The sequence below is a fragment of the Eptatretus burgeri genome, chromosome 8, assembly GCF_056783735.1.
Source record: "Eptatretus burgeri isolate ZD-2024b chromosome 8, Ebu_testis_v1, whole genome shotgun sequence".
In the NCBI taxonomy this organism is placed as follows: Eukaryota; Metazoa; Chordata; class Myxini; order Myxiniformes; family Myxinidae; genus Eptatretus; species Eptatretus burgeri.
Genome location: NC_140968.1, coordinates 37,333,697 through 37,347,802, shown reverse-complemented (window position 1 = coordinate 37,347,802; position 14,106 = coordinate 37,333,697). Strand labels below are relative to the sequence as shown.

Sequence of the window (14,106 nt, the reverse complement as noted above, 5' to 3'; positions counted from 1 at the left end):
CCAGGCATACGTTCTAAGTCGGCTCGGAGTCGAAGTGCAGAGTGGACGATTTCCTGCAGCTCATTGAGTGAAGGGAGCTGTAGTTCGGATGTCATGGATGTATCATCACTGTCATCTTTTCCCTCAGAGATATCTGACAGGGCACTGGCAATAACATAAGGAGATTTGTCACTGGGATAAAGAAGGAGTGGTCCATTTTGATTGCGCGATCTTATAAAGGAACCTTCGTCACCAATAACCTTCTGCAACGCAGTATAGAACGTCTGCTTTCTGGACAAGTAGCTGTCAGGGATGGCTTGCTCAGTTGCATTACATAGTTCTACATATTTCTCCCAAGCCTTTCTCATATCGTAAACATTACCAGCAGACAGGCCCGAACATGTCTCCCAGGTCATTCAGGTTTGGATCTGAGCACAGAGAATGACGTGCTCTCTTCTTTTTCAACCTTCGCTCGAATTCAACATAGCATTGTTTGTGGTACTTCCCTTTTGCAGCTCTTTAATCTATAACATTGGCCATCCTAACCAACATGACATAGTCCTCTTTCGACAGGTCAATGATGTTTTGCGACGCTCATTTTAATTATGCTGTGGAGGTCAGCCTTTCCTGATCGTTGGCAGAAGATACAACGTTCCCAATCAAATGCAACATGCCTGTACTTTCGAGGTCATAGGATGAACCTGCAGTCTGCTCATCGAACATCGCTTTAGTGATATCATCTGCAAGTTCCTTGCTCCTTCGATGCCGTAGTCGAGACAAGCGGCTCCGATGCGAAGTTGATGTAGCAGGTCTTGTGCCGCTTCATAACTGCTCCAGCCCAGTCCTCATCTGGTATAGTCTTCAGTCTGTTCAAAGTCGCCAGGGACGCCCGATCCTTAAGTTGTGTCCTTTCAGCAGCAGCATGCTGGATCCTTTTCTTCCCGTCGTCAGAAGCCAGACTTAGCTTCTCAGACTGACTTTCTCCTTCCTGGCAGATAAGACAACTGGAGTAGTCAACTGTTGAACTGGTACTTCGCTTCCGTTTAAGCGTGCCAATAGGAATAACTTCATCACCATCCATTTTTGAGCCTGAAAGAGAACACGCCACCATTCCCACACCAGACAGAAAAGCAGGGCAAAGCTGAGAGAAACATAGCAAGACATACATGTCGTGTTACTGGAAGAAGGAAGTGCTTATGCTGATGTCACATATAGTTCGCAATAAACATGTCAAGTACATTTCGGACAGGTGCGTGCATACATGTACCTACCCACCAAAGAGAGTTGAGTTGTGGTCTTGACAACAAATGGTACTTAATCTACACCTCAAGCTGTATTGGTGATACGTGTGCCCTTGAAAGTGTTTGCCTTGATACATGCATGCCCTGGAAAGCGAAGCGGAAGGGTATATCTTGCGACATGTGCCTACTTAAGACTTAGACTGGTGTGCAAGGGAGAAGTGGACACATTACTGAGAGATAACACACTCACCTCTAACGAAATTTGAAGAGTTTGGAATACAAACTATCAATTAAAAAAGTCAAATCTCGCTACGCGGCCATTTTCGTGCGGGGGAGGAAAGCCTGTCATGGCAACACACCGGAAACATGTGATCGAGGCTTTGCGACACCAGCGACGCCTATTAGTGATGCGGGAAAACGCCCGCGAGAAAATGGCTGCGCGGCGAAAGCGGACCTTTTTAATGGATAGTTGTATTACAAAATCTTCAAATTTTGTTAGAGTGTGTTATCTCTTCCTAGATATTGACGGACTTCAAACTAACACAGGCAAAGTTTCATGGCGATCAAATTTGTAGTTTTTATTTGAGAAGGAAAACCCCATTTCCTTAGGATTCTGAATGGACAGTATGTTATTTGTTTTTCCCCTTGACCCTTTGACCTTCTGTATGACTGTCCAATTATGCTAATGAGGTCAATTGCACTTTCAAGTCCCTGGGAAGGTGCTCCATGATGATTCTTGTACGTTATCTAAAAGTCAAGTCGATAAAAGTATCAGTCAGGAGAGGGTGTCCCAACTCCCTGAAAAACCGACGCATTCAAGAGAATTCAACATTTATATTCAAGGATTTCCTCACGTTTACCTATTAATATGGAATTTAAAACCCTTGTATTTCATTAATTCCTCAATATTTCATGCCAGCCCTAACATTATTTGAAAGTACAAGATAAAAGAGGGAAACACACAATTTTTGACCTCATTTGACCTTTTGACCTCCAAATTTGACCTTAAAGGTCAAATGCCATTTTGGCAACCGGGTGATTCTGAATTCCTGGACCAGAGCGATACTTTCTAGCACGGTTGCCAGCTTTGAACAAAAAATGCTATCAAAAGTTTTTTTAGGCATATTTCCTGGGCTTGACCTGCCGACTATTTATCCTGTGACATGTTTCTCTGACAATTTGATGGCTATTTCACCGTTCTTCCTTCAATGCAAGTTCAGTGGTGGATGTGGATTACTGTTTGTTGGCTGCCTTACTTTAAGGTGGTGTTCCAATGCATGTCAGAGTGGGACACCTGTATTTCAGTCGGGGGCACGTACTGGCCCCTGCAGATCCTCGTTGTTGTTCTCAAACCGGTTCTGAACATTGAACACGCATGGCAGGACGGCAAGGTGTGTTTAATGCCATACGATTGAAGGGTTCATGATGTAGTATTGCATCAAAGTTGGCAGTGCGATGTTGTCCAAAATGTCACAATAGGACACCTTGATTCAACAAATACTGCTTTGCATTGTGGGAGAAAATATTCACATTCACTTTTGGAGGGCTTATTTCAGGTGGGCTGTCCCAACACTTTTGGTGATGTCGTTAATGTCTCATTGAGAGTATGAGAATACCTGGGTCAGGAGGAGTGGAGAGGGCGAATAAAAGGAGGGAGGAGATTGGTGAGCAGATAAGTTTGATGGGGAGATTGGTAAAAATCCGGTGGTGTGAATGGAGGAAGAGAGAATGGCAAAGACAGCGGATAGGTTGAGGGAGCAAGGTGGGAGGAAAAGAGGTAGATTGTGGTTGAGATGGTAGGATTGTGTGAGGAGGGATATCATTAAGGTGGAGCTGTCAGAGAGTGGAGAGAGTTGGCTGAAAAGGAAGTGGGGAAAGTACTATAGTTGGCAAGGCAGGACAGAAGATTGGTACTGTTGGACCTCAACCCTTTTAAAGGGCAGAGAAGTTTCTAGAAGAAGAAGAAGAAGAAGAAGAGACAGCTTGTATAAGATCCTGTCCTAAAGGCACATCCAGAAGATATGTCAGTAGCTCAACACAGAACCTCATTCAGAAACAAGTATAGATGTGCTTGGAGATAACATGCGTTTCCTTGAGATCACAGGCAAGTTAACAGTTTCTCATATCTGGTGAGTAACTCTGTCATAATCAACACTTTAAACATATGCAGCCTTGAAATCAGACAGTTTATCAAACATTGCACCAAAGCACGTGATCCTATGCACACCGACATCTTCACCATGCCACACCCCCCTACCACAGACGACAGCAGTGGATATCTTCTCGTTGGGATGCATTTTTTATTTTGCAATGTCTGGGGGGCGGCACCCATTTGGAGAGCCACTGCAAAGGCAAGGGAACATCTTTCATGGTCGCAGTGAGCTGGATGCATTGTTCCAAGATGATTGTGGTGAGACTATAACACCGTACCATTCATTAAAGCATGATAAGAGATAACAGCTATACCGAGTGCGACATGGTAACTCACACGGCCACTTTAATGAATGTGATACGTTCACTAACTTCAATGTTTTTACCTCGTGCATGCGAAGTGAAAAATATGGTTGAGTAAACTTGGTTCCACTTCTCTTTGTCCGTCTGTCTTTGCAAGCATCGGTCTCTGATCAAGGAGCAATTTAATTTAAATTGAATGTTATGTTTTGAACACAAATCGGAACATGACGAGGAGGACAAGTCTGTAGTTTTATGGTACTTTGGCTCTGAATTTGTCCCAATTTGGACATGCGAAGAGGAGTGAGATGATATTTTTTTACTCCGTCCTGCCTGCCTGGCAATCAACCAAAACGGAAAATCATTCCAAACAGGAAACTGACTGTTTTAAGGACGTCATAAAGGACACAAATAACAGGCACGAAAGACTAATGTAACGTGTTTGATCGGGTGGTGTTCAAGACTATCAGCGGCGGTAAACTTCCAGAATTTGTTTTTTTTTTCTACGCCCTTTAAAATCTTTCTTTTATTTCATTTGAGTTTTATACTTGAACACTGGAGAACACAAATCACCTTGTTGGCACTTTCAAGACCCTTCCATTTAGCAGTACTTGGACAAAATGGTATGGCATTTTACAATAACACGACCAATCAAATTTGCTGCTCACAGACCCTGCCGTAACAACAGGTTTTTGTAGGGGCACATTCAGGTCAAGTCAGGTATGGGAGCATGTGCCAGAACAGCGCGTCGCTGCGTCCACTTTCCGCCGGTACTCCAGGGGCCTCCGTCTGGCCATCCCCCAGGCAGATGCCAGGCCCATCCCCATCTCCTTGAGATGATGGTCAACCTGCTGCAACCATGAGGCACGTGGTCGGCCCACTGGCCTCCTCCACTCATGAGACTCCCTCGCTGAGAGAATCTGGTGAGCAGGATCAGCGTCAGGAAAACGAGCCACATGTCCATACAGCCGCAGCTGACGCTCACAGACTATGCAGGTAACAAATCTCATCCGAGTCTCTCTCAGCAACCGCTCGTTGGACACAAAATCCGACCAGCGATAGCCAAGGATTCTCCGAAGAGACCTGGTACCAAAGGAATTAAGTCTCCGTCTCAGATCCTTGGTCAAAGTCCAAGTCTCGCACCCATAGAGCAAGACTGGAAGTACCAAGGACCTGAAGACTCGGACTTTCGTCCTCCCGCACAGGTACCGGCAGCGCCACACCCCATGATCCAGTGAATCCATGACTCCCCAGGCCCGACCCAGACGTCTATTGACCTCCGGCTCACAACCTGCGGAGACATGAATATCACTGCCAAGGTAAGTGAATCTATCCACGACCTCAACATCCTCACCACAAACAGACACAGACAGGACAGCAGCATCCAAGATGTCACCGAAAGCCTGGATCTTTGTTTTGACCCAAGAAACCAGTAATCCCAACGGCTCCGACTCCTCATTCAGCACCTCGAGGGCCCCCAAGAGGATGTCTAAAGTCTCCGCAAAGATGACTGCATCATCTGCAAAATCAAGGTCCGAGATCTTGACATTGCCAAACGATGCACCGCAACTTGATCTCTCCGACATCCTCCCAAAAATCCAGTCCATACAAGTGCTGAAAAGTGTGGGGGCAAGTACACATCCCTGACGAACTCCAGTAACAACTGGAAATAAGTCAGAGGCGGTACCACCACACTTCACAGCACTCTCAGTACCAGAGTAGAGTTCAGACATCAGATCGATCAGTTTCGGTGGCACCCCACGAAGACCAAGAATCCTCCAGAGGACATCCCGATTCACTGAATCGAACGCTTTACAGAGATCAACATAGGCTGCAAGCAGCCCCTGCCGAAACTCTCGTCTGCGTTCGGTGAGGACACGAAGAGCAAGGATACGGTCAATCGTTGACCTCTTTGGCGTAAAGCCTGACTGCTCTGGACGCTGGTGCTCAAGCAGATGGTGGCGAACCCTATCAAGAATTATCCGAGCAAAGACCTTGCCCGGCACTGAGAGCAGCGTCACCCCTCGGTAGTTGTTGCAGTCTTGGCGATCACCCTTCCCTTTCCAGAGAGGGACAACAAGGCCCCTCTTCCAGTCAGTTGGGATGATGCCTGTGTTCCAGGCAGAGCACAAAACTGCATGCAACGACGCGAGTGCAGCATTTCCACCAGCCTTGAGAAGTTCAGCATGGATGCCACAGATCCCTGGAGCTTTGCCCCGTTTCAACTGGTTCACCGCAGCTCGTGTTTCCACAAGCGATGGTGGACCACAGTTGATTCGAGGGTCAGCAACAGGGATTGTAACACCCTTGACGTCCAACTCGACAGCTGGGGGATCAGCCTGGTACAACCGCTCAAAGTAACCGGCCCAGCGGGCCTTCACTTCAGACTCCTCTGTCAAGAGCCTACCACTCTCTCCTCGAACTGCAGTGCTCCGAGGGATGGGCTTGGATGAACGTAATGCGCGAATTCCCCTGTAAGCGGGACGAGAATCACCTGTCCACAGGTGATGCTCTACCCCCTCACAGATTCCTCGCACATAGGCCTCCTTGTCCACCCTCAGTGCACGTACAGTTTTACGCCTCAGCTCCCTGAACAGCTCAGCTCTGCCATTCAGCCTGGCCCTGCGACTCTGGTCAATGGTATCCAGTGTCCCTTGAGAGACAAAATTCTTCTTTGCCCTGCGGTGAACTCCAAGGCATCCACCGGCAACATCAAGGACGGTGGTCTTGAAGGCGCTCCACAACTCTTCAGGACCCCCCAAAGCACCCAGACCCCCCAAGTGTCCACTCAGCCTGTTCGCAAACTCCTCAGCTACTCTCTCATCCCTGAGCTTGGCAACATCCAGCCTAGGCTGGGATGGTACCATTCTCCAGGATTTAAGGTGCAGCTTTAGAGTTGCTACAACAAGCCTGTGGTCAGTATTGAGGAACTGAGCACTCCGGTAGACCCTGCAGTTCTGGATCATCCTCCAACGACCGTCAATGAGGACATGGTCAATCTCCTTTGCCACACCGCCAGCGTTGGAATACCAAGTCCAGCGATGAGCTTGCGGGCGCTGAAACCATGAACCAGCCACCCTAAGTCCATGACTTCTTGCAAAGTCAAGGAACTTAGTGCTATTCTGGTTCATAGTTCCTGACCCATGGGGACCAACACACACCTCATAACCATCCCTATCAGTTCCAGTCGATGCATTGAAATCCCCCAAGACTAGAAGTGTATCTCGTCTGGGGCACTGATCAACCACAGACTCGAGTGTGGCGTAGAATGCATCCTTCACGGTAAGATCACTCGCCTCAGTCGGAGCATAAATAGAGACCAGGGAAATGACACCTAAGGAGTGACGAATCCTTAATCTCATAATATGCTCGTTGACCGGTGTTACCTCAATTATCATTGGGGTCAGCTTATTGGACACAGCTACAGCAACTCCTTGGGTATGGTAACCATCAGAGCGACCAGACCAATAGTAGGTGTAACCACCCACCATTATCTCGCCGCAATCCGGTCTCCGAACCTCAGAGAGAGCTGCAATCCCGATGTCCAAACGCTTGAGCTCAGATGATAACAGAGACAGGTGATCATCCTCTCTTAGGGATAGGACATTCCAGGCACCCACCCGAAGGGACCGCCTCAGGTTAACCCAAGGAGACCGCCGTCTGGTGGACGACACCTCAGCACCACTCCGACACACTCTCCCGCAATCTGACCCAGGGATGTTACCCCGTGGTTTCCCTCCTATCAAAGATTGGGGGTCCCGAAGGCTTTGCCCCAATCCCATCATCCGGTGAGCTGCCCTGCGAAGGGAAGCTGCACAGGAGGTAATCCCACGGAGTGGGTTTTCAGATTTTTTTGCGTTTTTGCGTTTTGCGGAATGAAGCGTTTTACGGTGGCTGGAGTGCAAATCCTGCCACCAACCTCCTAATAAGAAGTAACCCAACTGCAGGAGGACGTCCGCAGACACAGTTGGGCACTAGATATGGATGGCCGTTGGCTCACAAGGAGCTCCTCCGCCCTTTGATCACTTTATTGGGTACGGGCACAACCATCTTATAGGTTTGTCACAAGCACTGGAAAATGCATCGGCCAAATATTCCAGGCCAAACATGTCGATCACCACAGTGTGCTGCGACATTGATATCCATGACACGGCCGTAGGTCCCATTGTCTATGACCTCCTCATCAGTTGGAAGGTTTCACCACCCTTTTAAAAGTGGTTGCTCTGCCCTTTTTAGATCCTCGTGGAGGATCTCGAAGTCTTACTCACGTTGTTGTTCTTCATCTTCTTGTTGTGGACTTTTTTGTTTCACAGCCTACAGTTTTCATCGAAACTTCCTGAAACTTGGCATACATATGTATATCTATCTACAATTCCAGCAATCTCTGTGTGTCTGTCTGTCTGTCTGTCTGCGACCGCCGTTTCTCAACAACCACTTAACTGGTCCGATGTCATTGAAACTTACCAGGTATATTGCTGGGGCCCTGAGTATGTGCCTTTTCAAGGTTTGATATTAATCGGACAAGCGTTTCCCAAGTGATGGCCATTTATTTATCGACCAATGACAGGACACGGTGCTATGACGTCACGAGTTTCCTCACAATTCTTTCTTTTTTTTCTCTCTCTTTTTTTTGATATGATGTCACAATTGACGCTGGGAACCTGAGTGTGTGCCTTTTCAAGGTTTGCTATCATTCTTCCTCATCCGTTTCAGCTGTTGCCCAAGTGTTTCCCAAGTTATGGCCATTTATTTACCAAACCAATGACAGAACACGGTGCTATGACGTCACAATTGACATGACAATTATCAATTAATTTTTTTTTGCACGTACGGACCCGCACTACTATGTAAAAATACCCTGTACAGACAGTAACGATCACCGATTTTGAAAATTCCTCCTAGAAAAAAAGTTATGACCAAAATATCTCCGCTAATGGAAATCGCCTAAAAAATTATCCCCGAAACTCGGCAAGCTTTTTGAATTCTGTTTGTGGGAATCGAGCAGGGCATTATCAGAGATGAATTACCGCACATATGATGCATCGCTATGACGTCATATCTATTTTTATGACGTCATTCCTATTTTTTGACATTTTTTGTTTCACAACCCAGAGTTTTCATCGGATCTTCGTGAAACTTGCCATGTATATGCAGGAAGCCCACGCGCAGGCAGTAACCATCTCCGATTTTGGAAATTCTTCCTAGAAAAAAAGTTGACGTCATAATATCACCGCTAATGTAAATCGCCGGTACCATTATCTCCGAAACTAGGCAAGCTGTTTGAATTTTGTTTGCGGGAATCAAGCCGGGCATTCGCACAGATAATTTATCGCAAACCTGATACATCACAATGACGTCATATTCGTTTTTATGACGTCATCATTAAGAGGATGAGGATCTTAGCTCATTTGAGCTTGTTGGGTAGAGGAAGTGCTTTCAACTAGGTGGTGAAACTAAGACTTTCCCTCTACACCTCCTCCGCTGATGTGGTGGTGGTGGTGCTGGTGGTAATGATGGTGGTAAGGAGGCGACCCTTCCTAGCCATTTACAAGCTTTGCCTCCACACAAAAAGGAAGGTACATCATTATCACAGGATGTTGCTCGAGTCATACCTTGATGAAGGTAACACTGTTTTTGAAACGTTTCCTTATTTGAATAGAGCATAACATGTTTATCTCTCAATTCACTTTGATTGATGTTATCTGATAAGCAATCACTCATGTTTATTATTACACAACCCATACATTCCATTGCTTAGAACTCCAAAACTGTAACACCTATGCTCGTGGGAATTAAGTGTGCATACATCTGCAAACTCGAAATATATTACCCATAAGCCCCTGAATATGCATATTTAATTCTGCTAACACGCTGCATATAAATAATGGATCAAATGAACAGGACGTTGATTGAGGTATGCTAACCACCGTGGGAAACGAGGAGAAGCTGACATTTCGAGGATGAACCCTCCGGATGATGGGTTTAACGCCTGATACGTCGGCTTCTCCTCGTTTCCCACGGTGGTTATCATACCTCAACCAACGTCCTCTTCATTTCATTCACTGTTCTCCCCTTTCAATGATGCAGATCAACACTAGCCATCACCAGCAATACGCAGTGTATTCTAACACATAGTATATGTTATAGTTTGGGAGTTCCAAGCAATGCTGGAATAACTTGATAGACACCTTGTACATCACATGATTACCGAAGTGTAACCTGCCTCTTGTCTCCAGACAGTCTCCTGACTCGAGACCTTGTCATTGGGATGATTAGCCGGGAGGCAGAACTAAGGCCCTCCGCAGAGGACATTTCCAAGCACCCGTTCTTCTGGGAACCCATCAAAAGACTGCAATTCCTCCAGGTTACTCCATCCCACCTCTTTGGATTGGTGTTCAACTCAATATTGATCTTGTTGAGCTCCTCATTCTCGATATTACCCCCTATTGTGACATAAATCTCTTGCTCTCTTGTCATATTATGTTCACTTCATCGTGAATCGGTGTTGCAGGGTTGTGAACCTGTCTCTTGCACTTGAGAAAGGAAACAATTCCTGAAATACGATTCCTGAAATTCCATTCCCGCCTCGCTGCAACCCGTTTTCATCGCTTGCCTCCTTGTAAAGCAGCATTCTTAATGGCATGTACCACAATATATTTATGATGCTAGAATATCCTTATTAGATATCTGTTGTGGGACCTTTCTACACTGGAATAAAATGCCTTATGGTCATCATTGATCCGCTGTGAATAAAAGTGAAGATCACGTTTTGGGCCTTGCCCTTGGTCAATCAAAATACACAATGGGGGCAGGGGTTGATAAAATAAGACTTCTGCGAATGACGTCATCACTGAAGGGCTGGGAATGGGGAACGCCGATTGGACAGAGGTGTGCACGTCCTGTGTGTGACGTATTGCTCAGAGTGAAACGTCATGAATGATGTTTCATTTAATTTAATTTATTATTTTGCAGGTACATCAAGACTTACATCACATCCCGACAGGATTGCTTTAAAAAATGAACCAAAGTCACTATTGAGTAGCTCTGTATTGATGGATAGGAGGAGGAGGAGGAGGAGGAGGAGGAGGAAGAAGAAGGGAAGGGAGACATAGTGAGAAGATAAAGAAAGGGAAGATGGGATGAGGGGTTGGGGGAGAGAGAGGGGAAGGAGAAAGATGGGGAACAGGAGAGGAGAAAAGGAAGTGGAAGACAAGGAAAGAGAAAGGAAATTAATTGAAAAGTAATAAAAAAAGAGAGAGGGGTCAAGGATGAGCCTAATTAGGCACAGTGAATAACAGAAAGAGAAATTTTCATGAAAGCCATTCAGTGGTTCTGGTGTACCATCCATTGGGACAGACTCTGTGCAGAGCGTTGGTGCTGCCTCAGCAGTCTCATGGGCGATTGCGGACAATCCTGGACCGAGTGTCACCACTCCCACACCGGATACCAGCGAGCAAGCTGGCACTCATTTTTCCAACCTCAGAAGGATGACAGGCAGAGTCAACCCCACCTGATATTAATTTAACAGCCGAGGGGGATTTGAACTCAGAATCATGGGATCCCAATCCCATCCCCCAAACTATTACGCCAACACCAGGCATACTGATGTACCAAGTTGCTGTTATTTGAGTTTCCGGTAGTCATTGCTTCCCATGGTGGAGTATGAAACCACAAATGGTAGAGGATCAAAAACGTCGATGATTTTCTTAGCTTAACCTCCTGGAACAGATCTGAACTTGAACAATTCATCAATTCCATTTACTTTCACCCAGTTCTCCACGACACGTGCGAGATTTCAGGTACTTCCGTCACATTTTTGGAAATCAAACTTCCTGTGGTCGATAATGGTTTAATGACCACAGGTCACGACAAGTCAACAGACTCACACAGTTACCCAAAGCACTCTTCTTCTCATCCCTCTCAAGGTTAAGAATTCCATTCCTTAATCCCAGTTTCTGAGGTTCTGTCACATGTGCAATGACTATTTGGATTTTGGATCCAAAGCTCGTGAAATTTGTCCGTTCTTCACAGATCCGTGTCTATCCTGGCTCACTTGTGGAAAATGTCCGCAACCGTATCTGACCAATCAACAGAAAAAACCTTCTTCCAAAAACAAACCCTCATAACAACAGGTGAATTCCTTTCACTTTGGTGGATCATCCAGAAACTTGGAGCATCAGAACCATTAAACGGCTTGAATGAGAATTTCTCTTCATGCTAGTCACCGTGCCTATTCAGGCTCATCCTTCACCCCTCTCTCTTTTTTTTTTCTTACTTTTTCAATTCCATTTCCTTTCTCTTTCCTTGTCTTCCCTCCCACTCTGACTCCCCCTTCCTCTCTTTCTTTGTCTTCTCATTCTATCTCCCTTCTTTGTTTTCTTCATCATGTCAGTTCTGATGTTTCACTCTGACCAATATGTCACACATGACGCGCGCACCTCTGCCCGACCGGCGTTCCCCATTCCCAGCACGTCGGTGATGACGTAATTTGTGGAAGTCTTATTTTATCAATGCCCACCCTGTTGTCTTTCTATTTTGCTCCGACTAAGGGTAAGGCCCGAGAAACATCAGCTTAACTTGTATTCATGACGTATCAATTACCCTTAAAGGTATTTTATTACCTCCGCCACCAAAGGTGAAGGAGGTTATGTTTTCACCCTTTTCTGTCTGTTTGTCTGTCTGTTTGTCTGTTGGGTAGTCGATCCATTCGAAAAAAAAAAATTGAAATTTGTTCTACCCTTATTATCAGTTTTTCCGTCGATATGTCTGTCTGTCTGTCTGTCTGTCTGTCTGTCTGTCCCTCTGTTCGGTCCAGTGCTCTGTGAATACAATGGCGATTTCGATGAAACTTGGTTGGTAGGTTCATACCATGACCTAGTTGTGTGCAAATGAGAACCGTTGCTGTGGACACCACCGTTGCCTAGCAACGGGACTTTGAAATTTTTGAAAAATCATAAAAAATTAATTTTTTCGAAAATCAAAAATCGGGCCACGAGCGACTGTGTGCAGTACATTCAGCCATATTGTCAAAAATTTCCAGCCGAATCCTATGAAAACTGTCGGAGAAGATAGACTTTGAATGAACCCTGGTCGAAAACAATAAAAAACGAAGTTCGTTATATCTCAGAGACTATGAGACAGATATACATGAAACTGGTATGGTAGGTTCATGGTATGTCCTAGTTATGTGTGAGAAAGAACCGTTGCTATGGACCCCTCCATTACCTAGCAACGGCCCACAAACCTCTAAATGTGGGGGTATTTTAACGAAAAAACAATCTGCAGAATTAACCCTTGAAGCTGGAATCATGAATTTTCTTGTGCTTCATCCTCAGCTCATTCCCCATCGCGTCAGGTTCTATTGGGTAGGTGACTACCCATGTCCACCTACCGGCTTGTCTGTCTGTTTGTCTGTTTGTGTACAGGATATCTCAAAAAGTTGTGGCCAGATCGGGATGAAATTTTGTGGACAGGTTCGGTGTGTGACAAGGACGAAATTAATAGATTTTGGTGAACATCTGGATCCGGATCCGACTGCTAGGATTTTTTTAAAACAATTCTTCACTATTGAGAGATGGGACTAAAAATGATATGTAGCACGATATCTCAAAAAGTTGTGTACGGATTTGGACGAAACTTAATGGACACGTTGGGTTGGGTGTGTGGCAAGGAAGAATTGATTCGATTTTGGTGAAGATCTGAATCCAGATCCCTGAATCAGAATTTTTTAATATTCAAAGTGATTCTTCACCATTGAAAGATTGAGCCAGAAATGATATGTAGCACGATATCTCAAAAATGTATTGGGCCTGATATGTTCTCGTGGATCAGGCAGAGGTATGCGCTTTACCGAGTGCCCTTCTAGTTTCTATTTGTTTTGACTTCTTTTGCAGTCCATTTAGACCGCGAATTTTATGCTGAGATTAGCGATTACATTCTTAATTTTTACCCTGGACCACATCTTGGTGGTGGCCCCAGGGCGACTTGGGAGTGAACGTGCTGATACACTTGCTGTTTTTGCCTGATATTGGTCTCACCCGAAGGCAAGCTCAACCCTGTGCCAGACCAGGGCTGAGATTTTTCAACAAGGGAAGGGTTCTGTCACATCTTCAACCAGGGCGAAATGTAAGCGAGGTTGAGTTTGCCCGAGGACTTGCAGTGAGTTATCTGTAATTAACACGACATGATTTGGGGTACTAAGAGCAACATGAAAGCACACGTTCTCTGTGGCTCTCAATTCTGCATTCGTTCCCTTTTCACTTTTACATGCACCATTTTGTAGCCTAACATTGCCGGCCTTTGCAACTTTTACCTTCGTGTGCGGTCAAGCCCATCAAAGGCATGCGCACACCATGATCTCTCACCCCGGGTTGAACCCTCCAAGTGTGAAACGTTCGTGGTTCACCCCGGAGTGGCTCCAGGGCCACAAAAGAGT

The 14,106-nt window shown here is 45.7% G+C and overlaps 1 protein-coding gene across 2 annotated transcripts in view; it reads left to right on the top strand.

Moving 5' to 3' along the window:
• LOC147021546 (serine/threonine-protein kinase/endoribonuclease IRE1-like) overlaps positions 1 to 14,106 on the top strand; it is a 62,719-nt gene that overhangs the window by 37,462 nt on the left and 11,151 nt on the right. Inside the window, exons 18-19 of one of the 2 annotated variants that reach the window (XR_015060839.1) lie at positions 3,483 to 3,630; positions 9,912 to 10,035. Coding sequence is in view for 1 of the 2 variants with exons in the window: in XM_085891590.1 (XP_085747716.1) it covers positions 3,483 to 3,630; positions 9,908 to 10,035 (276 nt within the window). In the remaining variant the exon portion in view is untranslated. Of the gene's footprint in view, positions 1 to 3,482; positions 3,631 to 9,907; positions 10,036 to 14,106 lie in introns of both variants that reach the window. The other variant, XM_085891590.1, reaches the window with a different exon arrangement.